The sequence below is a fragment of the Pholis gunnellus genome (genome assembly GCF_910591455.1).
Source record: "Pholis gunnellus genome assembly, chromosome: 8".
Taxonomy (NCBI): Eukaryota; Metazoa; Chordata; class Actinopteri; order Perciformes; family Pholidae; genus Pholis; species Pholis gunnellus.
This window is the reverse complement of record NC_136534.1, coordinates 16220267-16247119: the sequence shown is the minus strand read 5'-3', so window position 1 is coordinate 16247119 and position 26853 is coordinate 16220267. Positions and strand designations below refer to the sequence as shown.

General features: G+C 43.0%; 2 protein-coding genes across 4 annotated transcripts; one reads left to right on the top strand and one right to left on the bottom strand.

Annotated features, from left to right (window-relative positions):
• Window positions 1-890: 890 nt before the first annotated feature.
• Window positions 891-8532, bottom strand: she (Src homology 2 domain containing E). Its single transcript, XM_079165348.1, has 6 exons — window positions 7715-8532; window positions 6989-7115; window positions 4627-4881; window positions 4047-4392; window positions 2796-2915; window positions 891-2002 (listed from the first exon to the last, which is right to left on the bottom strand). Exons 1-6 carry the CDS (start codon window positions 8159-8161, stop codon window positions 1810-1812), a joined length of 1488 nt encoding a protein of 495 aa, XP_079021474.1. The 5' UTR covers window positions 8162-8532; the 3' UTR covers window positions 891-1809.
• Window positions 8533-9618: 1086 nt separating this feature from the next.
• On the top strand, window positions 9619-25922 carry cgna (cingulin a). 3 transcript variants are annotated; one of them, XM_079164240.1, is made up of 20 exons: window positions 9619-9709; window positions 14527-15412; window positions 15550-15620; window positions 15729-15798; window positions 15891-15986; window positions 16680-16801; window positions 17066-17177; window positions 17428-17640; window positions 18212-18360; window positions 19084-19204; window positions 20214-20426; window positions 20569-20790; window positions 20884-21132; window positions 21262-21432; window positions 21656-21817; window positions 22160-22333; window positions 22428-22546; window positions 23410-23518; window positions 23594-23757; window positions 24306-25922. In XM_079164240.1, exons 2-20 carry the CDS (start codon window positions 14528-14530, stop codon window positions 24439-24441), a joined length of 3558 nt encoding a protein of 1185 aa, XP_079020366.1. In that variant the 5' UTR covers window positions 9619-9709; window position 14527; the 3' UTR covers window positions 24442-25922. The 3 variants fall into 3 exon arrangements, with proteins under 3 accessions (XP_079020366.1, XP_079020364.1, XP_079020365.1); XM_079164238.1 differs by having other exon boundaries at window positions 15523-15620; XM_079164239.1 differs by lacking the exon at window positions 9619-9709 and adding an exon at window positions 14025-14118 and having other exon boundaries at window positions 15523-15620.
• The last annotated feature ends 931 nt before the right edge of the window (window positions 25923-26853 follow it).

The window sequence follows — 26853 nt, the reverse complement described above, 5'->3', positions numbered from 1 at the left end:
CATGTTGAGCTCTCCATTCACAAACCAAGCAGGCTATTCTGTGGGGGAGCTCATCACTACTATGGCACTATGGCCACGGTTATTCATAGCTCTTTTTATATTGCAGCCTGTCTCTCCTCCCTTACTCTTCTTCTCTCCTCCCTCTCCTCGTTCCCTGTAGAGATGGCCCTACCTCACTCTAACTAATCACCATGGCAACCTGGTAATCCCTGAACAGAAAAATTCTGACTCTCTTTCTCACACACACACACACACACACACACACACACACTCGCATAACAGGACTGCATGCACACATACATGAATGCACACATGGGTGCACACACTGGCAGATTCACGCTTGCACGCGCACACACACACACTCGAAGAGATACTCATGCATACCAATACACTGGTGTTTACTGGTTAGACATATCTTACCGCAAACACATGCTTCCATGCATCATTGTGAGGGTAAAGCTTCTCTCTGTTTTGTGAGAAGCTTCATGTGTGTGTTGGCGAGGATTTCCTGTAAATGCACCACCTTTCGGGGTTGTGTGAGTAAACTAGCTATCTGTGTGTGCACTATTCATGTATGCATTTTGTACGCGTAGCAAACGTACGTGTGTTTATTGGCTACAAATAGGTGTGTGCCTGCACGAGGTTGCATGTGTGTGTGTAACTGTAATTGATTTCACACTCAGGTCAGCGGTTTTACAGCTACAAGAGAAAAGCACACAGTGAATCTGTGTGCTCTGGTTAGCTTCTCATCTCTGTTTCAGTGCTTTTTTTTTTTCTGCTTTGACTTTGCTGCCGGCATTTTCTATTAATAACGCTGTTTGTCCACAGTTAATATGAATTTATTTTCCTTACTGAATAAAAGTCTTACAACAATAATTTACAACCCACATCATTGTGCGGTAGATGTAAAAAAATGAGACAATATCCAACAATCACTTCATCCACACATCATTTATGCATACGGTAGATACATTTCAGGGTTACGCTTTCAGTTCATTCACAATAAAGTAAGATCGCTTTTTAATCACAGCCTCATTTAGATTACAGTGAAGGCACATGAATGGACATTCACATATTTATTTTGCACACACTCAAACAATTTTGCTGACTGGGTTCTGTAAAGTTATAAGACACCTCCCACTTCACTAGTTCTAATCGCTAAATCAATAAAGCTCTTTCTCTTGACAGACAGAGGTTGGGAAATGAGCCTGATTTTCAGGATAGATCAATAGGCTGATTGACATGTCAGATGGATGAATGAATATATTCAAATCAGATGTATTGACCTCACCGACCGAGCCTAACTGGTTTGGCATGGAGCTAATTCATGATGTAGGCACCTCTGTCTAAGAGGAGATTACAAACCTCTCCACTAAAATCAGATATCCGATTGGTTACATGTGCATTGTTTCAGGTATTATAGAAATCAATGATACTGCATGGCCAAAACAGCATCATGCCTGCAGGGCAGAAGGACAAGAAAATGGGGCAAACAAAGACACCAGGCTGGGGAAGAAGGGATGGTTTTCCTGTAACTATGAATACATTCAGTAGGGTGTTTAGACTGGAAACAAATACTACTATAACAATGTCATCAATGGTTATTGTAATGTAAGGCTTTGATCATTGTAGCGCATGTAAGAGATACAAACATATGAAATTAACAAGGTAGTACGCAGGACGATCCTAAGCAGCATATCTTTGAGTATGTGTGTGCGTGTCTGTGTGCATTTGTGCATACATGTGTAATACATGTATGCGCATGTGTATTTATGTCCCAGCGTGTTTGTTCGTCCTTTACGTATGTAATCAGTGCGGCCTGGCCACAGGATGCTGCAGGGTCATATGCTCTGCTCCAGTGAAGGGCAGTCTGTGCGTGCAGTAGTGGTGGACCAGCTCAGGGATGCTGGAGAAGACACAGCTACTCTGATCCAGTGTGAAGCCCAAACCCTTAACGCTCTTCGTCTGGGCCACGATGATGTGCACACAACTCTGACTGGTCCTAATGGAACGGGAACAAAAACACACATAATACAGATATATTGTCGACTGCAAGTAAAAGACACACAGCAAGAGTTACAGTTAAGAGTTATACGATGCTGATGAATGGAAAACTAATAACGTTGTAATTCTCTCTTATACTCTCTTATCTATCTCTCCCCAAATGAGGCTGTGCATTTTTACAGAGTTCAGTGGATGTGTAAATGGGGTGAATGATGTGGACTCTCAAATGAATGAGCAGCTTACAACAAATGCGCACTCAGGCGCATGCATACACGCGCGAGCACACATACACACACACACACCCACACACACACACACATGCACAATTGCACCACTGGATTTCAGCCTTTATCCAGAGAACCTGTTACTGGCACACTTATCAGTAGTGTCAACTTTACAAATGACACATTCTCATGCATTAACGCCTTAGAGGTTTCCACCACAATGCCGGTTGCTGTAACACCTTAGTAATTCCTTAATCACTGTGGAGGCAAAGCCATTGGGCTCCGACCTAAATATATTGTGTACAGTATAAAACACACTGTAGAACACAAGATAAATGTTCCATCGAGCTAAAAGACGTGGCATTAGAAAAGGATATTTTCAAAATCAGCAAATCACATTTGATTTTCAAGCACAATGTCTCACTGTCACCTGAGATTATGATGCAGCAGTATAAAAGTTGACAAAAATGTATATGAATGAATATGTACATGTTGCACTATATAGCGTGCCATTACCGTGTTCAACAAACACCCTCAAATGAAATACACGCATCCGTGAAAACTCACTTCAGAGCGATGGAGTACTTGCTGGTTCCTGATTCGCTGTCCCTCACCAGGAAGCTGGCTTCCCTGCAGCGCTGCAGCTGAGCTTCGGCCTGTTGCCGGCTCACACTGCCATGGTACCAGCTTGGAGAAGGAGGAGGGGGGGGGGGGGGGGGGGGGGGGGGGGGGGGAGAGAGACAACAGATCACTAACATATAGCGCTGCAACATATGGAGATAAGTCAGATGTCAAGAGAATGATAGGTGATGATGGTGAGGGAGAGAAAAAAAGAGTAAGAGACTGACGGGAGGAACGAAATGCACAGACACCAACAGAGATTTACAGTCTCCATAAATCAGACCGACGTATATATGGTGAACTGAATGAGTTAACTGTATCTAGGGTCAACTTGAGAGGGCAAACTTAATTTATGTGGTTGTACAGAGTGTTGAGGGAGGCCTATTAGGACACAAGGTGGTGCTGACAGTGGCTACAGGCTAGAGCCATAAACAACCAGACTGTATGTGGCCTTGATTCGTGAAGGCAAAGCACACTGACATTCAGCCACAACATGAGAGGAACAACGGCTGGACACATGCTGGAACATGCTCTGAGCATGTCCCCATATCTGAAAAGAAAAGCCATACTTTCTGAGTTGAGGACAGAAGGTTTAGAGCTGAAATGAGTCTCTCTCTATTCAAGCCTTACCTCCCTCCAGCAGTTATGTTCAGCACCTTATCATGAGGGAGGGAGTGCTCAAGGCCTGCTGCTGGCCAATGCTCTTACTGATAAAAAAAAACAAATTTCACATAAAAGTGTCTAATGTGCTAAGTGTAAAATATATGTGGTTTTGGCCAAGACTACTGGCAGCCTCTGTGGTATTTGACATTGTGAGTCACCAGATCTGGTGTGAAAGGAAATCTGCTACATTGCTTTACAACTTTCACTAAGGGAAATAGATTTTGAACCAAAACTGTGGAGGGTGCTGTTCTTTCAGAGTTTATCACAGCAATGGTTAAGATAAAGACAAAAATAAAAGAAAAAATCGCATTGAACATGATGTCAGCATGGTGTCATAAAGGTTTTACCGACATTGATTTGTCTTGTTGCACATTTGGCTGGTGATGAACTAATAGGGTCGATATGTTTCAGTCCAATAAGGTTTATGAGCCATAATTCAGCGTACAAGCGCTTTGTTATTTTCCCTTACTAACATTTATAAATGTCATATCCACTCCTCCATCCTATGGATAAGTAAGTATTCTCCCTCCTTACCTCTGCTTCTCCAGGGGCAGGCTGGGGTCCACTTTGGCTGCCTCCCCATCCAATGGGGCACTGAGGGAGGTAGGAGACGGAGGGGAAAGTTTGTTGGGACTAGAAGAGGGTGAGAGGGGTGAGAGTTTTAGGGTGGGGAAAGAGGGAGATGGGGGCGAGAGAGGGGAGAGTTTGAGAATAGGAGAGGAGGGAAAGGAGGGAGAGGAAGAGGAGGATGGAGAAGATGGTACGAGTATTTTATGGTTCCAGTTCTTCTGCCTCAGGGTGTGCTGCTGCTGCTGCTGCTGGCGGGTGGAACTTGAACCGTTCTCTTTAGTGGGAGAACAATCCACTGCCTCGAACTGAGCTGAAGGAAGCAGGAGAGACAATATCAACCTTTCATAATATAGTTCTATTAAAGCATGCCAGAGCTACCAATGTAAACACATCTCTGGAAACTGATTCAGCAGGATTGTTTTGTTTCCTCTCTAAAGCAAACACAAAATGATTGTGACATTACTGAACAAATAAAACTCACGGCATCCTTCCTCCACACCCTAAACCCCCACCCTTCCCATCATCCCTCTCTCCGTTTCTCTACCTGACAGCGCTCTAACAATGTCCTCCTTTCTCCACTCCCAGGGCAGTTCATACTCTCCGGCGGGACGGACGTCAGACTCTGGACGTGTGACAGGGATCCACACCCCCCCACTGTCGCCTTCCAGCCCGCCCTCATACGGTGTGTCGTAGATGTTTGGGGGCGTGGGTTTTCCCTCGTCCCCCTTCCCCTCCCTCTTGCCTCTGTCCAGCAGAACACACACTTTCAGGAGGTCTTTGGAGCCACGTCTACGGACCTCTGCAGCACAGTGATTCATGTGATTAGTAAATGGCATCAAGATGAATGAATATCACATACAGCACGTCACATTAGACAAACATTGCATCTCCCAAAGGACACTGTCATCTGCTCTTGTTAAGATGTATTATTTCTCTCTTTTAGAAATGTTTTGAGCCCAAATTGGCTCCTCTGTGTTTTGATAGAATAACCACCTACCTGACAAAGAGCCTCTTTGGCCTCAAAACGTCATAAAGAAGACATTTTAATCAAAGCAGGTGACAGTGTGGCGAGTCCTTAGGGACGTAGAATTGACTGTTCTGTTGTTTTGGACTCAGCACTTAGACATGTGTATGTGTTTTCTCCCAAATTATAGACAAAGCAGTCATCAGCTCAATGTCCAATACCTATTTTTGTTTTTATTTTGTATTGTTTTATTCTCCTCTGTTTGAGTTGCAACACATCAACCAACCTCAAACAAATTCAAATGTATAATATGGCAATTATTAAAAATATAGCTTAATCTGTTCAAAACATAGTCAGCTACATTCACACCATGATTCTGTGAAATAATCATGCATTGAGCTGGATCAACAATAGTGAGCTCTTCCATTCCAGTGTAACCTTTCATAACACATGTTTGCCTTGACATGATTCACTAAGCTGCCGATTCATTAGATACACTTAGCTTAAACTAATACAGTCTAATACAACAGTGCTGCAATATATCAAACATTCACGAAGGTTGTTATGTTTAGTTTTTGTCGAAACTATTCAAGAGAGATGTTGATTCAACTTAATGATCATTTAGGAGGCTGTAGTTTGTGGTGCTGTTGGTCCTTGGTTATGCTTAGAGCTGTCTCTAATAATTTGTTTGCGCTTATTGAAAAACAAGTGCGGTGGACAAAATGTTTAGAACACCTAATAATATAGTACAGCAATGCAACAAGTCAATAGCACCAGATAGCATTCAAAATGACGGTACAACGGTATAAATTAAAATGAATTATTTTAACCCTCATGAAAGCACAATTTATTGCTGAGAAGTTGTTGAATAACGACATTAGCTTTGGTAAGATGCACCTTATATAAACTGACAACTGAGTATATTTTATAAAGAAAAACAACAAAATCACCTAAATAGGTTTATAATCAGGCGTGCACAGCGTGCAAGCTTCCCAGTATTCATTTGCATGACGTTTCTGTCTCATATCCACAGAGATGAGTAACATTTGATGTAAATGAATGTGTATATCAGGTAGAGTAGAAAACTATACAACAGAAAAAGGAGAATGTCAAAACTGACACTTTCTTAAAGCATATTTTTATTAATTTATAAAGTAGACTGGTTAGTTTGTCTATACACTTAAACAGTTGTATGCTTATAAGATATATTTTTATTTATTTTAGTATACAGTAAACAAAGCTAATATTTTTGTTTTTATGGGGCCAGCTGGATTTACCAAACCTGCCTGTCCAGTGTGATTTGATCTCTAAATTAAGTTTTGTTATGACGTGTCGTTAAATTTTAGGGGAATTTTCACTTTCTTTACTGTCTGACAGGTAGCCTGAGTGTCTGCCCTATTGTGTGACCAAACAATGGAGCTACAGGAAGAAAAGGTCAACACAACTGCTGATTGGCTGGCTGACCAGGCCACTTCCTGGCTGCTGGGAAGTGATTGGGCGAGACCAGGGGGGGGGGGGGGGGTTTGCAGAGGGGTTGGGGGGGGGGGGGGGGGGGGGGGGGTCTTTCAATTCTTTTCACACATAAGGGATCATAAAGTATTTTGTGTATGCGTGTGAGGGGGGGCACTGGGGCCAACTTCCTATCAAGAGAATGGGGGCAAAGGAAACAGAGGCAGGAGACAGGAAGCTGGAAGAGGAAGCTGCGCCCATTGTCCCTGCAAAACACTGTTCCTATGGCAACCGCCAGCGGGGAGGGAAATCAGCAAAGAGACTAGTCTAGTTTTACCCTACAAGTCCTTTTAAATGTCATATACATTACCAACGATGATTATACCAAGAGTGTTGAGAAATACATGTATTTATGTTTTCTGCAGTCCAGATGATGCCACTTTGGCCCGTCCATAATTGTTATTGCTGAGATGGATGATGATCCTAAACTCACCTGTGATGATGACCTGGGCGTCGTAAGGCTCCATGTAGCCATCATTCACTCCTGCTCTCTCAGCCTCCCTCTGCTCCTTGGTTTTCTCTGCATCAAAAGGATCTGCGTAGTCCTCCAGGATAATCAGCTGTGAGAGGTAAAAGACTCGTCAGAAAGAACAATGCTGGGCTGCTATCAGCATTCAGATGTTACCATTACCTGAAGACAACAGAGCTGGCAGGGGGAGAGGGATCTGATACTTTGTGTGTGTGTGTGTGTGTGTGTGTGTGTGTGTGTGTGTGTGTGTGTGTGTGTGTGTGTGTGTGTGTGTGTGTGTGTGTGTGTGTGTGTGTTTAGTGTCCATGACTAAGTGACAAGTAAGGAGGGACAAGCAGAAAGAGTGCAAAGAGGTCAGCACATTGTGTTTGGCTGTTTGATGTGACACAATGTAGTGAAACTGCATTGTCTTCTTTTGAGAGCATGGAAACTGAATACAGGGTTATGAACTGAGGTGGGGATGTGAAACACAAAGGCCAGCACTGGCCTCAAGCCCACAATTAAATCTTTTTTTTTTTTTTTTTGCACTGTACAGTATATTGACTTTTTATCTGCACGCTGCTGCAACTGCTTCTGCCTGGTTTTGTTTGATTCAGAATAAATAGCAAAATAGCAAATAACATGATATATGAAGATTAAAAGGTGCATGGGGTTTGGATTAGCTGTGTTTAATCTTATGAAGTTACTCACCGTTGTTTTGATGTCAGGCCTCACTTTTTCGTTCTCGGGCTGCTTCTGCTCGCTTATCCCGTTGAGTTTGGGGGTCTTGTCTTGTTTATCCACCTTGATCATCCTGCTGATGTACGCTTGCGCCAAACTAGAGGTCCTAACATGACGGTTCTCATCTGACGTGCCAGTCTCGAGCTTGGAGTTTTTGCGACCTTTACCAGGTGTGAGAGTATCCCAGACTGTCCCACCAGAACCAGCATTGTTACGACCCAATTCTATAGCCGAATTTTTCCTATTTCTCCCTGCCAGTAAACCCCCCACTCCCCCATCTTTGCGCTGATTTCCTTTCAGGCTGTCACGAGAAAACGAGGGTTTGGTGCGAGTTTGTGGACCAGATTCAGAGGCCGAGCGGACCCGTTCATTTCCGTTCTTTAGGTTGATGGGAAAATCTCTGAACCATCTTGCCATGGCTGTCAAGGTATTAACACAGGCTTAAAAGTTAACAAACTGGTTGTCGTTTATACGTACTTGCATTAGCTGCCCCACTGCAACTAACTTTGGACCGTGCGCGTCAGCTCCAACTTTACGCACAAATATTTTACGCACGCCTCGGTTGAAGTTAGCCTGAAATTACTGAAAAGTATTTCCTAATCGTAAAATTCAGTCAGCCTACTTCGTGGTGTTAAACCGATTCCTCGCGTCTAAAACATTCCTTACACCGTCTGGTGCGTCTTGGAAGGCATTGGCCAGTGGCCCTGGTTGCTGTCACTCTGTACCTGCAGTGACAACTATCCCTGCAATTTGAAAAGTAGCTTCTGTAGAGCGTAAATGCGAAAGAACTCAAAGTTTTTCTTTGAACCCAGTAAAGTTCCCATTCCCGGAGCGTAAGATGATGTGTCCAGCCTGTCGAGGTGATGAGATGGAGAGGAAAGTTGTGTGCACCGACTGTGGGATGTCACTGGAGACTGGGGAGGGGCTGTGTGTACGGGGCGGGGTAGCAGTTTTACTGTAATCATTGCAATGGATAAACAACTGCAAGCTCCACACTTTAGTAGTAGTTGGCCCAACAACGGCAGATGCCTGGCAATAAGCAACATAGGATCCAACATGTGAGTTTTGACACAATTTGAAAAATGTTCCTTTTAAAGATTTATTTTGCCTACAGTTGAGATTATATTAACTTGCCAAAATAGGTAGCAATAACAATAGATTACAGACGACACTAAATATGCCACGAAATCAAAATTAAACCGAAATTCAATTATAAAATGATAACTCCAATTTCGGAGACATCATGAAAGATTGCACCATAAAAAACAAGCTAAACGGTCTCTTATAGCAACCCAACAACCACTTACATGAATGTAATATCTGTAAAGTAACAGTAGGACTTTGCATACTCTTTCAACTGCAGTCCCACGGTATTGGAGGCTATGCACTTGTAGCTAAGAGTTAGATCTTTTTGTCAAGGGTCCTGGATGATGCTGCTGAACCACCTGCTGGTAGATAGTTGCGCCATCTACTGGTAAATTGGAGACAAACAAACACATGTAGGCACCACTCTGTATTCACCTTCGTCCATCACTAGTCCTGAACAATGTTTGTGTGACTTTTATCTGGGTCATGCCGGTAGTTTTTTGTTTTGTTTATTTTAATTTAAGCAATAATGCGGCCTTCCGTTTTACAGCGAAGAGTGGAAAAGCACAAGGAATGACTGACGTAAAGATTACACCAATAGCAAACATAGCCGATATCTCTAGTCCCGCCTATGTCAGCGCGCTGGTCCAATCACAGCCGTCCCTCCGGACAGACTGGGCGGGACTCTTACATCCCCGACAAAGGTAACAGGTTGCAGTCGCCGCATAATGAACTTGTTGCTGTGTTAATTTACGTAGGAGTTGTTATTCCACCCACTTTTCTGCGTGGACTTTGATGGAAAACATTTGAATTATCACCGACATAAAGGAAGCAGTGGGGAAAAGGAGCAACGGATTAACGTAAACTCCAGAGAAAGAGGTAACTTTACGCTTGTTGTTGGATTTCACATACCGAGACAGCTAAACCAAACACGACCTGTCAGTTATTACTTTGTATGAGGTGTTTTCAGGAGCTTTGTGACGCCTATTTCCTCGTTGAAGTTAGTTTTGTACTGATTTCTTACAGTGTTGTATCCGTTGGGGTAATTAATCAGCCAGTTTAACGTTAGCTCGGTAGCTAACATTACTTCAGGATTACTTGCCTCATATTATGTGAAATACACGTGAGAGATGTTTATGTGACACGTACACGTACTCTCAGGGGGACTACACGTTTCTGCAATTAAAATGTGAGATCTTTAAATGTTGAATTCATGTTGAAAAGCTGTACTCCAAAGCAGGTAACGCTATAGCCCAACGTTACCTGCTACCAGGGAGACGTGTCTCCTCCTCGTAACGTTAGTGTTGAGGACACAAGAGGGTACCTACAACCACGTCCCCTTTAGGCCTGACATCTATATAATCTATATTACTTAATAATAAGATAGTCTTACATGTTGTTCTCTCAAGGACGTCTTTGATATATATGATACAGAGCTGCTCTTCAATAGTAATTACTTCAGTCAGATGAAACTGATGACACCAGCGAGAAAGAAGTGCAGATTATAGTTTTTGAAGTGTGGGGAATGGCTTATGGATGGTGTCATAAGATTGAATAATCATAGCATTGCACTTGCTTAAGCCATTGACCATGCTGAGACAGTCTTATTTAAATAAGAAGGATGAATGTGGAACAAATTTTAACCCCGGCAGCCATTTTTCAACTCTGGACAAAGTGATAAAGGTTAGTCTAATATTGCAGGTGCAACTGTAGTGTGCAGATAGGTTCCCATAAATAAGTCTTTATCACACACACACACACACACACACACACACACACACACACACACACACACACACACACACACACACACACACACACTCGGCCTGTGTAAGTGAAAAGGACAGAGAAACAAGTGTCTGGAATGTGGGGTAAGGGAGGGGCGTATTTATGTGCTCCTAATATGGTGTCATTTGTGCACTATTTGGTAACACTGAAGTATCTCTTTGTTATGCCAATGAACCTCTTTGGATTTGAAAGGAGGAATAAATGGCTGTTTGTTTGAGAGTGTAAGGGGAGCGGGGGAAAGTTTAGAAAGAGACTGACCGCTGGAGAGAGGAAGAGGAGCCTGGTTTGATGTGAAGAATGTAATGGAGAGGGAGGATTCCCTGAGGACTGAGTGGCTGCCTGTCCTCAGAGGACACTGAAGGCGTGAGCTACTATTTTGTCCATCGCTGTTACACCTTCGTCTTTCTATTTCCCATGTTATACCCGTAAACCTTAATGATTCACCTGGAAGAAAAAGTCCAAACTACTGTTTTACAGCTTGTCTGTGTTGAGCTAATAGAATGCTGTGTGCAAGTGCTGAAACAGTTCATCGATTAAGTCAAGCGACTAAAATGTACTGACAACAAATTTGGTGATTGATTAATTATTTTAACTAATTCATCCAGCAAAAAATAATAATTTACAAATCTGTGTATTTGCTGCTTTTCTCTCTATTATTTTATTGAAAGATGGAAGTTCATTATTGACCTCAAAGACAGTAGTTAGACACAGAGACCTTAACGCATGGTCCTCTCGCTCGCTTCTACTGGCGCTCTCATCCTCAGCAAATTAAATGAACGGTTTTAAAGACTAAATTCTTCGTCAATTAATCTAAAACAATCAACGTGTCAATGATGGATAATAATCAGACATTGTCAATTTCTAAATTGTGAAATCATTCTACATACTTAAAGCTGAAACACTGACGTCCTGTCCTCGAGACTCAAATAGCCTCCGGCCTGCTGCTGTCTCTGTATCTGTGTCCGGTCAGAGATGATCTGATCACATGAACCCCGATCACTCTGTTAGTCAGCAGAGGCACTTTCATGACTCCACACATTGCTGCTGTTCCATTTATCTGCACACCTGCTCTAATCTCCTAATTATATTTCCCATTGCATCTCGGATCTTAACACAGGGAAGCGGCTCCAATTCAATTTACTGTGCAGGAATTCAATTAGAGGCCAGAGGCAGAGACCCCGTCAGCATACCTGCAGGGTAACATGTTGCTAAAGCCGCATCCTATCAATGATACGAGTGTGGGTTGGAGACCTTTGCTTGAAAGCCTGCTAAAAGAATGCTATGGCTGCAGGTATCCATCAGTGGTTTATCATAAAAGGAAAATAAAAAGACTGATATCTACACCTTTAGCATAGACTTCATCACTTAAGACGCAGACAAAAAAAATAAAAAATTATTTTAATAAACCACTGCATTGTTTACGTGATTATTTGAAAAAATCTAAATTTCCTAAAGCCAATGATATCTTCACATCACCGGCTTTGTTCGATCAACATCCAAAACCCAAAGATAATCCGTTAACTATGACATTAGATAAACGCAACAAATCCTTACAATTAAGAAGCGGGAACAACAGAATAGTCACCATTTAATTGCTAATTGATTTATTGTTTCAGCTCTAAAGGATACAGAGTTGTTTCTTTCAAATAAAGAAAGCAACAACATAAGTTGTGACTGATACGTTAATTTGACAGCACAGACGCTGCATAACCAAATAGATTTAGAGAATAACTTGTTTTGTATCCAACTTTTAATACGGGGAAGGATGTTTATTTTACAGAGATGTAGAAAGACATTAGCTTTGGGGAGAAACCTAAAATAGGAAAGTGTATGCGGACAAAAATGTCAGTTTTAGAACAAGCTTGTAATCAGATAAACAATGTAAGGGGGGGGGGGGGGGAGGGACTGAAAGACCATGGGGATTGTTTTGGCATTCTCAGAATTGCTGCCCTCATTTTCTGCCCCACATCAGCTGGACAATAGGATGGGATCCCCCCCTCACCCCTGTTCCTCATGGAGCTGGGACCGCATTACCTCACTGACATACAAAAATGAAACTTCATTTTAACAGACAGTAGGAGAGAGAAACGTCTTGTTACTACCTCACCCATCCGTACGCAAGTTTTGCACACTTATACTCTGCAGATCGTTCCGGTTCAGAACTCCCAGAACTTCAGCATTGCCCTCGTATGGCACCTTCGTCCGTGCATGACATGCTTGACCTTGCAGCGAAGACAGTGGGCTGCAGACTTCACGCTCGACTGCACAAATGTGCTGTGACACGGTGCTTCCTCTGTGGTTCCCAAAGGGTGGGGGAAAAAAAAAGCAGGTCTGTGTGCGGACGATGTTTACGCACCGCACGCACACAGATATCCTCAAAGGTCACTGATGTCGTGTTGCTTCGCTTACTGCCAGCTGAGACATTTTCCATCACCTATTTTTGCAAAGTTGTTTTATGTATTAGTTTTCGCTCCCACAGCGGGGACTTATAAGATTATCCGCCTTGGCTCACTTTGCTGACTGTATCTTGTTCTTGGCCTGGGCTGGACTGCGTCATACAGCTTCCAAAACCTGCATGGAAATATGAAAATGTGTGTGTAGGCGTTCATTAATGTAGCTTGACTTTGGATTTTATCACACAAGGAACTGATAATGGTGTTTTTTTTTTATTATTTCTCACCACACCCTCCCAGCCCACTTTCTGTCTCTCACCTTGCAAAGCTGTGGAAAGGAAATATGAAGGTGCGGAGGTCAGGGAGGAAGTGTTTTTGTGTTGCAATAGGTTTTATGTGAGTTGACTGAACCGTACCAGTGTAATAGACATGAGGATGACACTAACACAAGGCGTGGTCAGTCAGTCAATGTATTATCAGATATGTTCAGTGCAGCACTCTACGTAATTGCCAGGTAGGGACGAATAAGGCTGACGGTGACTAAATTATCACTGAATAATGACGTAGGTGTGACCCGTTGAAATAGTTTCAGGGTGTTTCCTAATCCTCCCGTATAGCAAACGGGAGGATTAGGGAGTCAGGAAAAACACCAAAGTGGAGAAATTACAAAGTAAAAGAATGAAATAGTCCTCACTAGTTATTATGGTACCAGTCTCTAGTCAAGCTGTCAACGTTTTGAAGAGGGGAAATAGGTTCAGTATCTGATTGTGAAAAGCTTTGTTGGTTCTCACAAGGGGAAAGTGATATGTGGGTGTGTGCTTTCAGGTTAATGACTAATGGAAAGCACGGAGGACAAAGTCCACACAACTAGTCAAGAGCCACAAACTAAGTGTTTGTGTTAGTGCCGATAAACCGGCGTCCCTGTTTGTGTTCAAAGCGTTGTTTAACAAGGTTTGGACATTTCAGGGTTGCTTGTCAATGAGTGTCTAGGTATTCTTTCTCGGATTTCCTAATTTGAGGGAAGCAGTGTTTTATGTTGAGCTGGTTTTTCATTGTATTGTAGCAGTCTCTGTTTTCTCCCCCTGCTGTGTGCCTGAACCTGCTACTGTGAGTATAGTCCAACCGATACTGGAGTTATGAGGCCGAAACTGATTTTAAAAAGAGTTTGAATCACCTGATTAAGATATACTGGCCGATAGCAACACGTAGCATAAACAAACAAATCTTGGTACAGATTCTCTCAAGTTTGATTTTTAATTAATTGTGACTGTTACACTAAGCAGGATACGTGCTAATCTGGTGAAATACCTCAGCCAAATCCTGAACAGGATTGTTTTGGGGGTGAACATGACACCTTCAGAAAGTATTCTCTCAATTATACCCAATTTTTGTTTTGGGTATGAAAATACTAGACCAGAGCAAATATGTAGTTGGCTGGATGCAGAGAGGCTCTCTTCTTCAGTGTGATCTAACCACCTACTTGCTTCCTTCTTCTTCTCTCTGCCGTATTACCAGCATGAGCACATCATCCTCGGGTCGGAAGACCCCGGTGGACTACGGTGTCCAGATCCGCTTCATCAATGACCTCCACGAATCTGGCGGGGGGCAGCCAGGGCCCCAGCCCAGGACCAAGACCAAGACCACCTCCAAGTACGGCGTGGCGGTCAGGGTGCAGGGTATCGCTGGCCAGCCATATGTGGTCCTGAAGGACGGAGAGAAAGGAGACTCTTACGGGGTCCAGCTCAGGACCCAGTACCCCTTTGGTTACAGTAGCCTTCCCCGCAGAAGAGATAATGCAGAGCCAGGCACACAGGGGTCAGATGTAGAAGGAGGAGCCGGGCAGGGTGGAGCACTACGCAGGGCCCAGTCCCATGGGTCACTGCTGGACAGGGACGGGGAGGGAGGGGCAGGCAACGAGGATTTTCAGCTGTCTAGGCCACCAGGGGACGGGAAGTCTGGAAGTTACGGGAATCTGGACGGAGGACTTGGAGTAAGGGGAGAGAGGGAGCAGGTTCGGCATGCCGGTAGTAGAGAGGGGGGCGTGGAAAGGAACACGTGGGATGGTTCAAACAAAGCAGGGCTCAACGGGTCGCTGGGGTCCGTTAGAAGCAGTCAGTCCAACCCTGACCCTCCTCAACAAACGCATCACAGACAAACTCCTGTCAACAGACTAATAAACAGGTTTGATGATGGTAACACTGGAGGCCAACAAGATCCCAGAGCTACATCTCCTCTCCTCACCCCCAACCCTTACACCTCACCCCCGTCCTCCACTCACAGCAGCCCGGGACGCAGCCAGGCCGCCGTCAACAAATTCCCCGGACACTCTGCCAGTCAGTGGACATCCCCGGGGACATATGCCGCTGCGGAGACCCCGCATGCCACGCCGACTGAGCCACAAGTAAGAATTACAGTATTTTATGGCTGGGCATGACGGCTGATTATTCGCGAGCTCCAAACACTACATAGCATGCAAGATTGCAAGAGTAGTTTTCTGATCTATGTCTTAAGGTGACTCCTGACCTTTTGCTGGACCAGGGTCAGAGTGCAGAGACGACCAGTGAGGAGGAGCAGGTCATGCAGACTATATACAACATCCTGAGACAAGGGTATGGACCTGCATGTTGTCCTGGCCGAAGCACATATCGGTCGTGTTCCGTAATAAATGTTTACACATGAATGTGTTTTAATAATTGTCCATTTTCACCTTCTCTCAGGACCAGTGAGAGTGATGTTGTCATCAAGCACAAAGTCAAGGTGCTCTTTAAGAAGATTCAGAATCTAAAGGTTTGTAATTCTGAGGTTATTCCTGCACTGGTTCATGTCGGGGAAAGAAAACTGCTCACATTATTTGCCCCATATACCTTTTTCTACCACAGCCCAAAGAACGACCTCAGGAAGAGTGGATGAGAGAAAAGAGAGAGCTGGAAAGAAAGATGGCTGAACTACAAAACACCCTGCAACTGGAAAGAAGGGTAAATAAAATAGAGCATTCGAGGGCATAGACACTTTTTTTTTATTTATCCAGAACTGTTCTAATACTTACGAGGTTATTATCAGTGCTGTAAAACTGTAGTTTCAGTGCTTTGGATGACCCACCAAACCTTCCTAGATTCACTTGATTGATTGGAACATGGCCGCCACCAGAGCAAGTTAACATTCAGAGAGTAATCTGCCACTTTTAATCAGCTTTGATTACACGGTGCACATCCAATGCCACACATAAACACTCATCCAAGTCTTCCTGAAATGAGAGCACTAGCTCTCGAGTGAATGGCTGTCGGTTGGTTGAGAGGAAAGGAAACTGTCCTCAGAGTTTTTATGTCTTTAACTAATCTTACCAGGAGGGCTGGGAGGTTCCTTGGATTGTGCTTCAGATTAATCCTCTCATTAATCCTTAAAGCCCCCTGGCCTGGTCAAAGGTGCACACACACACACACACAATAATCTAACTTCAATAATGACTCATTATATGTTGGCTTAAGGAAGGTGGGCAGGTCTTAATCTCTAATAGCGCCTAAGGACTTAATTCTTTATGCATATTGACCGGTGGGCAAAAGCAACCCTGCTTTAACATTTCCTAAAAACTCTCTGTTCATGCCACCAGAGCCACCTGATGTCTTGTGTTTCACCGCTCTCATTTATTCATCATGTCTGCTTGTGCGTAGGACTCTGTTAGCAATTCTGATCCTGCTCTGAAAGCTGAGCTGGAGTCCTGTCTGGATGAAAATCTGCAGCTCCAGGATATGCTGGACCGGAAGAAGACAGAATTAAATGAAACCCAATCAGAGTGAGGACTCGACAGCAGCATACACACACTCAAACGCACAGACAGAGGGAAGCAGGAAGGGTCATGGTACCATTGTCTGTTTTTGTGTTGGTGGTCAGGAGGTAGAGGGCTGCATGACTAACCCACTTTGTTATCAAGCACACACTCCTCACAGTTCATGAAACAAGCCGTTACTGTCACTTATTCACAAGACAAACTGTATGCCATCGTCATTTGAATTTCAAAGAATCATTCAGTAGTGTGTGTGTCCTCTTTCACTCGCAGGCTGACTCAGCTGCGTATGGACAGGGAGAACGCAGAGGCACGGGTCAGAGACATGGAGGACCAGCTGGCTGAGCTTCAGGATGAACTGAGAAGGGAGAATGGCAACAAGACGGTATTACAGAAACATGCTCGCACACTTGTACCCACACAGATGCACAGAGAGAAACTCTCTCACCCCACTGAAATCAGCAATTTGATCACTTAGCATCACATTGGCAGGATGAGGAGTTGTAAAGGCTTTTTGCGATTTTAAAAGCAAGATTAGCTTTCTGTGTGGAAACGAATGAGCAACGCTGTACCGAACTGGAGGCCCGAGAGGTCAAAAGCATCAAGTTATTACTGTGTGTTCCCTGTGTCTGCAGGACCTGGTGTCTTATCAGGCACAGTTGATGGAGGTGTGCCAGCTGAAACAAAAGCAGGAGGAGACGCTGAGGCAGAGAGAGAGGGAGCTAACGGCTCTCAAAGGAGCTCTGAAAGAAGAGGTGGCCACGCATGACAAGGAGGTCGAGGTGCTCCGGGAGCAGTACAGCGTTGACATGGAGAAGCTCCGCAGCAGCATGGAGCAGGTGTCTCAGGTGTGTACGCGGAACACAGAAGCCACTAGTGTACATTAGTGGCTCATCCCTAACGTACATTCGACATGAAAATGTTTTGAAGTTGGACACAAAATGGGGAAAACCGGTCCCTCCACAACAGACCAGCAAAACAAAAAAGAGAAACCACTTCTACATGCTGGAAGAGTTATTGTGTCAATATAGCATCACATCACATATACATATATTATACCTTTTAATAGAGTTTTTAAACATGCATACATACACACGCATACATAAATACCCAGATACATAAATACATACATGGTACACAGTCCTCGGAACTACCTTTCTGAGTACTAGTGATGAAAGCTGACACTCCCCTGGTGAAAGCCAAAGGATAAGAACACAGGAGTATCTGCAGAAGAGAAGCTGCATGCACAGGTGCATTTAGCATGCTCAGCATAGGTGCAAGAAACAACTGAACTAAACTGAAATGTGATCTGTTTGGTTAAAACAATGCGGAGTGGTCTATCTATCTATTTATGTCGATGAAATGAAAAGGAATATTAACAAACGTGGCCCCCCCATTCTTCGGTCTTTCTTACTTTAGTCTCACGCAGGCATCGAGTCAGAGCGGTTGCGTGTGAATGCGTCCGTTCGCTCCCTTCAGCAGCAGTTGGAAGACTGTCGAGACGAGAGCAGCCACTGGATGGAGCAGTTCCACACCACCAGAGACGAACTTCGAACAACCAAACAAGAGTGAGTTTATTCTAGTACTGGTTTTGGGCTTTACAATGCTGACTTGGACGTGGATTTAGTCACCGTCTTTTCGGTTTGTCCTTACACCTGCTGTACTACTAATGTGTGTCCATCTCTTCTCTTTCATTCTACCTGGTGTATGTTTCTCCCACGCTCTCTGTCAGAGAGCCACCCAGCAGCCCTAAAACACCGTGAGAGTCACTATTTGAACTGCATTTGTGTCTAGATATGCACACCTGTAGATGTGGCTAGCTGTGCTAACAACTGTCTGACTGTAGTTCCAAGGTCATCCACACTTACAGCCCTAATTCATGACTGACTAGATGGTCTACATTTAAATATGTACCAGGGACCCTTAAGTACCATGGGTCCCAATGGGAATATGTACAGTGCTGCAGAACACCAGTCACAATCTGGACGTCTATAACACTATAAGTGGGGTGTTGATGATCTTAGATATCTGTGTTTAGTGAAAAATGTGTTGTAGACTTTTTTCCTGTGAATATATCTGTTGTGGTAACAGGGAATGCTGATTTATTTCCTGTTGTTTGTAGATTATTAAAAGGCGTATTTGCTTGTTGAGTACATGAAAGAGAATTAAGCTCACTTCATGAATCACCTCTTCAATCCAACTGCTGCTGATCAGATAATCAAGCAGAACTTACAATACTTTCATCTGCTACAATTTGTTTGGATCAACTGTATTTGACCTACAATGTTTAGACTCCTGCAAGCCCGACTGGAAAAAGAGGAGTTTGAGGAGGAACTACAGGAGCTCCAGGAGAAAGTGAGCACCATGAAACGACAGATACCGGACCCGGACCACACACAGACTCTCAACCAGGTGAACATACACTCAGCCTCATACGATACCTGACGCCTGATCTGTTTCACAAACATTAAGCAGTTTAAAGCTACAGTTGGTTATTATAATAAAGTTGTTGTCATATATATCCAATATATCCTGACAGTGGTACAGGAGACTGATAATCTGTATTAAAATAAATTTAAAAAGTCAGGTTCCTCTGCCTTCTTGTAGTCCCTTCCCTTCCGCTGGACCTCAATGGGAACTTAAATATATATATATAACTTAAAAATATGAACCATAGTCAACGGCGAGAGACGAATCATTTTTTTTATCTTGTTTGAGTTGTGCCATGAATTGCTCGTATGAATTTTATCAATTTAAAAGACGAAGATTCCACCACGCCCGAAAGAAAACCACCACTCAGAGCCCAGGCGTGTCAGTCATTGCTTTTGAAGCTCATGAACTCTGATCAAACTGTCAAACTAGGCAGCGCTCTGCAAATATTTATCACAATTCTGTGACTGCATTTCCTTTTTCTTGCCTCAAATGTTTTCAGAAAATGTTTTACGTGTTCTGTCAAATGAGAAAATGTGCTCCAGCGGGTGGGTGGTGCTTGGTTTTGTCTCGGCTGTTTTCAACATGGCGGCCGGGTCATAAACTTTCTCATTTTACAGCTAAAAATGTTTCTGAAAACATTTGAGGCAAGAAATAGGAAATGCATTAACAGAATGTTGATTGATATTTGATCATCGTTGCTCAGTTTGACAGTTTGATCAGCGTTCATGAGCTTTACGAGCAGTGATGAACAGCTGCACCAGAGACGGGTCAGCTCTGACTGGTTGTTTTTCATCAGCTGTGGGGAATTCTTGAATTCTCTAAATGACATCAGGAGCATTAAAAAGAGGAAGAGGAACCTGATTTTTCAGCTGTCTCATGTACTACTGTCGGGACATACTAATGGTTTGAGCAAATATGACAAACATTACTTTTATTAAAGTTACCAACTGTAGTTTTAACCATCAAATTGCCCATATTTCTCCCTCAGGAACTTCAGCGTTACAATACTGACCTTCAGAAGGCCAAGTCTGAGGTGGAGAAGCAGAGGATGGAGTTTGACAAGAAGGTCATGGAGGTCATCTCCATAAAGAAATCTCACCAGAACCAGGAGGCAGAACTGAAGTATGAGATTGACAGGCTAAAGGACCAATTACAGAAGGCCAGGGAGGATATTATCAAGGCGCAGGACAAAAACAAACGGGTTCGTTTACTCAAGTGTGATGATGTGTATGTGGTGGTTTTGAGGATGATTAGATTTGTGTTAGAAATTCTCACCTTTTAATCGCCATCATCTCTCTTGTATTTTTTTTGTCAATATCATTCCCTCGACTTCTTGCCTGTAGCTCCCAGACCCAGCCGTCATCTCCGAGCTGGAGCAGAAGCTTGGCGAGACACGTGGTGAAGCTAGCCAGCTCAAAGAGAAACTCTCATTGGCCGAGGAGGAAGTGGTGGCCAGTAAAACACTTCTCAATAGAGCGCAGATGGACGTTAAATCGTTCCAAGATGCTCAGCAGGAACAGGAGGGGGCCAACACGCGTCTCAGAGAAAAACTCTTACGGTTGGAGGTAGGTACACATCCTCTCACACACCAGTGTCCGTGTGTTCGATACCCTGAAATCAGCAGACGTGTTTAAGCACAACTCTGTGGTTTCCCTCAGGCTCAGCTGCAGACCAGCACAACGGAGAGCTCCGAGGCAGAGATCGCCCTCCACACCGAGGTGAGAGGGTTGAGATCGGAGCTAGACGAGGCCAAGAGGAAAGCTTCTAGACTGAGTCAGGAGCACCGTGAACTTATCCTGCGCGTGGAGGATAGGGAGAAAGAGAAGGGGACACTCAAACAGACCTTCAACCAGCTGGAAGAGACCAAACTACAGCAGGAAAGAGCTCTGGAGAAAATCAACAAAGAGGTAAGAAGGAGTGATCCTGTTTTATACCTTGGTGCACAAATGAAAGCGTCTGCAGCATTGAACATCCAACTGATCGTTAGAGGATTCACAAAAGCAAAAAAAGTTATCCTCTTCCCCTCTCCCTGTCAGTACGAGTCTCTCACCGTGTCCTCGAGAGAGGAGGTGCAGACTCTCAGGGTTCAGCTGGAGGAGCAGCGGGAGAGGGCACGCAAGGAAATGCAGGAGACGCAGCGGCACGGAAACGACGCTCAGAGTGAACTGGAAAGAAGTCATATAAATCTAAGGAGACTGGAGGAAGAGGTTTGTGTTTTGTGTGCATGCTCACTCACTTGCTTGGCCGGGTTGTTGTTTTTATTATGAATGTCCGGTCTGAATGTTTTCAGTAGTTCTGACACATCGTATTCATGGTGCACGCTTGACTGATCGTATTCATGTGTCTGTAAACATGCAAAACCGCACATATTTATGTCGTGATGGAGATTCAGTTTGGCATTACTGTTTATAAAATGATAAATCTAACTAGATGTCACGAGAGAAGAAGGAGCTTCTGCTTATAATCGAGGAGAGAGACAACCACCAGCTGGATAAAGAGCTTCTGGCCAACAGGCTGCGCCACCTTGAGGGAGAGATGGAGGCCGTCAAAAACAGCCAGAATGAGAAAACCCGGGAGATTCGCATCCTGGAGGTAAAATATGTGCAGCTGCTTCTCCGTGGTTTGGGAGAATAACGCATGACTGCAGGGCTCTCTGCTGTTAATAGTTCTGCTCTGCATACAATGTAACTTTAGCAGTCCGTCTATATATCTAGACATCTTTCTGCACATCTCTTACTTTCACCTGTAAATCAAACAAATATGGTTAAAAGATTAGCATGTAGACCTGTTTAATGCACATCAAATATATGTGAGTATTCATATGCTTGCATATACAAACTCCAGCGCCATCAAATGCCTTTTTTTCGGCTAATCCACTGCACACCGTCTCCGTTCTGAGCATCTAATAAAGTGGTCTCTTCTTGTCTGTGCCAGGACAAGCTGAAGCGTATGGAGTTGGAGCTGGAGGAGGAGAAAAGCAGCGTGGAGATGCTGACGGACCGAGTGGCCAGGAGCAGAGACCAGATCGATCAGCTCCGCTCTGACCTCTTGCAGGAGAGATCCTCCAAACAGGACCTGGAGCTGGACAAGAACACCATGGAGAGACATGTATGTAACAGGAACATACCCACCCTGACTGAACCACTCAAGTGTATTTAGGGTTTTGTTGACCTGCTGTTTGTCGGTGTGTCTGTCCCTGCAGCTGAAGGAGCTGAGGGGTCGTGTGGCCGACATGGAGGGCCACTCTCGCTCCTCAGTTGGACTCCCCCAGCTGGAGAACAAGATCCAGGAGCTGGAAGAACAACTACGGAATGAGGAACGGTACAGTGCAACAAACGTTAAGCATGCTGCATGTGTAGTTCTGGATCACATTTATTTCCCCCCTTATTTGTTTGTTGAACTGAATATCTCAAATGTTTTTGAATAGATTCCCTTGAAATTCGGTGGATGGATACTGTTTGTCATTAGCGGAGCAATAGATGATTTTGTTGATGATCCCAGTTTAGGTTTTTACAGTTTAACTAATTACATTTACTCAAGTACAAGTGCAATTTAGAAATACTTGAGTATTTCCACTTTATGCATTTATTTATACAACATTAGTTACTAGTAATTTTGCAAATTCAGATGATTAATACAAAATATAAACCAACTAATAGATTATGATGTAATGTTATGGGTTATATAATTCTGCATAATGAGTACTTTTCCTTTTGCTGCCTTAAGTGTAATACTTGAAACAGAGTATTTTTTACACTGAAGTATTCCTACTTTTAATTCAGTTAAAGTTAAATAGATCTGAGTACTTCTTCCACCACTGTCTACATCAGACATTTTAATTATGAAAGAGAGTTAACTCCTTTTCTTAAGGGAACATGTTAGTAAAGTTATAGAAGCCATGTTTTGGGCTGTAACATTAGGTGCATTAACTGCTCTTTTTCACCAATATTAAACCTCACATTAATTCAGTTATGCATACACACACGCACACACACACGCACACACACACCTGAGACTCTAGTAAAACCAGACTTTAACACCTGACTACAGAGCATCTTCATGAGAGCAATGAGGTGGCAAATGTCTTGCTAAAGGGCATTTTGGCAGTAGGTGAGATAGGGTTAGTATTACTCATGAGCATGCTCACGTGTCTTTTGCTCTGCTCTTCTCTTGTACATGTAAAGGGAGAAGAACTTAGTGGTGGCGTCTCAACGACGTCTGGAGAGGAAACTAAAAGATCTCAACATGACGTTGGATGAGGAGAAACAAACGCACTCTGAACAGAGGGATCAGGTAAACACATTCACCTCAAAATGCGTGTCGTATTAGAACTTACTCTGGAGACTTTAACCTCATCCTGTGTTGCAGCTCGCTCTGAGAGTGAAAGCTCTAAAGAGGCAGGTGGACGAAGGAGAGACGGAGCTGGAAAGGATAGATGGACTGAGGAGAAAGGCCCAGAGAGACATGGAGGACCAGATGGAGCTCAAAGAGACCTTGCAGGCCAGAGTCACAGCACTGGAAACTGAGCTCAAGTAAGCATTTCCTTTTCTTTGTATCCAATTTTGTCTCTCATCCAATTTGTTACTCGCTGTGCGCTTATGCAAGACGCTTCCTGGCAGCCCAATTTTCACAGCAGTTTGAGACAGTGAGTAAGAGAGAGTGATCTCATCCTATTTATGTCCCAGAACGAATAAAACTGCGCGCAAATGACGTTTTTACCAGCAAACCCAGATTCCTTATCTGTTACACACAATTAACACCTGGTAGAGATTCACAGAGCGCCCTGAGGTGCAGTATTTCACAATGTGATGTAAAACAAATCAGCAATCAGCCACGTGTGAAAAGGTATTTCATTAAACTAAAAAGGCTCATTACTCATGTACCTCGGGAGAAATCATATGACAGACAATGCTCCCACTGGTAACAGGGAAATGCATGTTGTTCCCTTGTGTTGCCTGCAGAGGGAGTACTTTGGCCACCTGGCAGCGCTAACATTTGTGGATCAAGCAACTGTTAAATACAGTGTGTTTGAACAGTTAATGATGACATTGATAATGTCAATGATGATTATGTGTCACAGGAGAAAAGCCCAGGCAGCAATGCGCCCAACTTTGGATTCATCAGCTCTCAGTTCAGATGACGACGACAGCCTTTACGATCCCTCCACCATCACCTCCATCCTCACTGAGGGCAACCTCCAGACCAGCTCCTGTTAAAAAAACAAACAAACAGCACTTCAGGGACAGGGTGAGAGTGGGAAAACATAGCACTGTTAAGTAAAAAAAATACAGGGGCGTGTAGGTTGCTTTTTAGACTGAGAGTAAAACCAAAAGGCAGAATGGTATACACTACATGCAATAAGGGAGGGACGCATCTGGGATTTAAATTACATATTGTAGACTTCAGCAGGGGAATCATCTTCCACACCAGGGTGAATGGAAGGAAAGAAAACATCCTCTGCATTTCAGGGTATTTCCTTCAGTCTACAATGCACTTAGATGTAGTCCACGGTACAGCTGGAAGAACTCCAACTTACAAAAACCGCACTAAGACAGTAACTGGATTGCAAGGAGAGAAAAGAGGCTCGAAAAAGCACAGAAAAAAATACCTCTTGCATTTTTTTTTATACAGATTCAGTTTTTCAAACAATTTCAGGTTTGAGATTCTGGGTCGAGCACTTGCGGTACCGAGTCTGGCTTTGACTGAAGAATCAGAAATACTCTCGTCATCTCTCTGAGTCAACCTGTAACTTAACCTGTAACAAAGTTAACTCTGTACCCCAGCATGCACAAGTATTAGGTCGAGCTACTGACAAACATGGACCAAACACTAACATTGTGTGCATTTTTGATTCTCACAAACTATAAGCAATATTACAATATGATTCTCATGCAAGTAAAATTTAAGTACTGCAAAGTATTCGTATTGAATGAAATCTGGAGTTTAACGTAAAATAAAATATATTTTCACATGTTTTTTTTTAAATATGTCACTTGTGTTTACTACACCGCCCAGACTGTCACGTGGTACAGTCTATGAATTCAGAATGATAAAATATGAAATTAATAGCACAATATTATTACTATAAATGTGATAGAAACCTCATGTTGGTGCGACGGTTTCGATTAGTTTTGTCTTTATTCACTGTATCTGGTGAAGGTGCAACAGACCTTTGTTTTGTGGGTTGTACCTTTGAGGACAGAAGTGTCCTTTGTCAGAATATCACATGAAGAGTTAAAATCATGGCCAGAATATCATCCTGTCCGATACGATCTTTACGTGTATTTGTAGAAGCTGCACAATTTCTATGCATTCCTTTATAGCAAGTCACTGAAATATATGCCTTAAAATAATTGTTAAAAAGGAATTTAGTCATTCTTATCTGAATGTTTTTTTGTAAAATGTAACATTATCTATTTAACATTATAGATTTCTTTGAGACTTGAGTTTTGTATACAGTTTGAACAATCAGCTAATGACTGTATTACATTTTGCTGAAATGTAATGTTTCTTATCTTTTCAGTGAAACTGGAAATGGTACTTAATATGATTTGTTAGAATGAGTATAAAGCTGTTGGATTTGAAAATGCTGGCATGTACGATAATGTTGACTGGAAAAATTCACCCTGTGACTGTACTTCACGAAATAGATAATGTTTCTATTGCACATGAATTCAGCTTCAATAAAAGTTAAACAATTTAAGTTACATTGATCCATGTTTTTGCAAGTTTCAGGATGTTCTCTTTAACAGAAAGAGTCAGATAATGAAAGCAGGACTACAGTGGATGTTGCCCCTTCATGCAGTACATTTCTTAAGAAGTTCTTTAGACTTCATTGGAAAAGATCACTGTTGAAGAAAGTCAACAAACCATTTCTCCAGAAAAAAGGTTATTGTGCAATAATACACAATCCAATTCTACTTTGGTAAAACTTTGGGATTTTTCTGCCCCCAAAAAGAGACCAAAAAAATCAGCTCTTGGAAGTTGAATACTTAATACAGTATTAGTAGCCATGGGGAAATACACTTACATACTAGCCTATAGCCGCTCTATTCTAAATAAAACAATAAAACGTGATTTGTATGAACAATCTGTTTGATAGACACAACTACACGCTAATTGTTGAGAATTGTTACAAGGATCTGAGCAGAATCACATTTGATGAATTCTCTATATGCTACCATTCCCTTGTGTGAAGGAGCATTTATGACTGTTTCAGAAGAACAAGATAATGGAGATGGATCATGTTGTTGCTGCAGGGCGGTGCTTGTCTGGAGTTTGAGGTTTGCAATCTAAGCCCGAGTTTCAAAGAAGTGTGTTGCTGAATGAGTTCAATACTGTCAGCTGGAGCTCGCTAAGCTTTTAATAGTTGTTATCACTGTGTTGTCAACATGGATGATAATGACTGTGTGTGTGTGTGTGTGTGTTATGTACCCTGCCTTCATTCGCATCACCTGTGTGTGCACAGGGCAGACTGATTACAGTTTTGTCTCATTCTCCTTGTAAACACTGGTTTTCAACAGAGAAATGACTGTGGCACAGCAGACATTAAGACATTTAACATGTCCCATCAGGAAAAGCATAATAACTTATTCCATTAATTACAGCTTCCTCCATATGTGGGATTA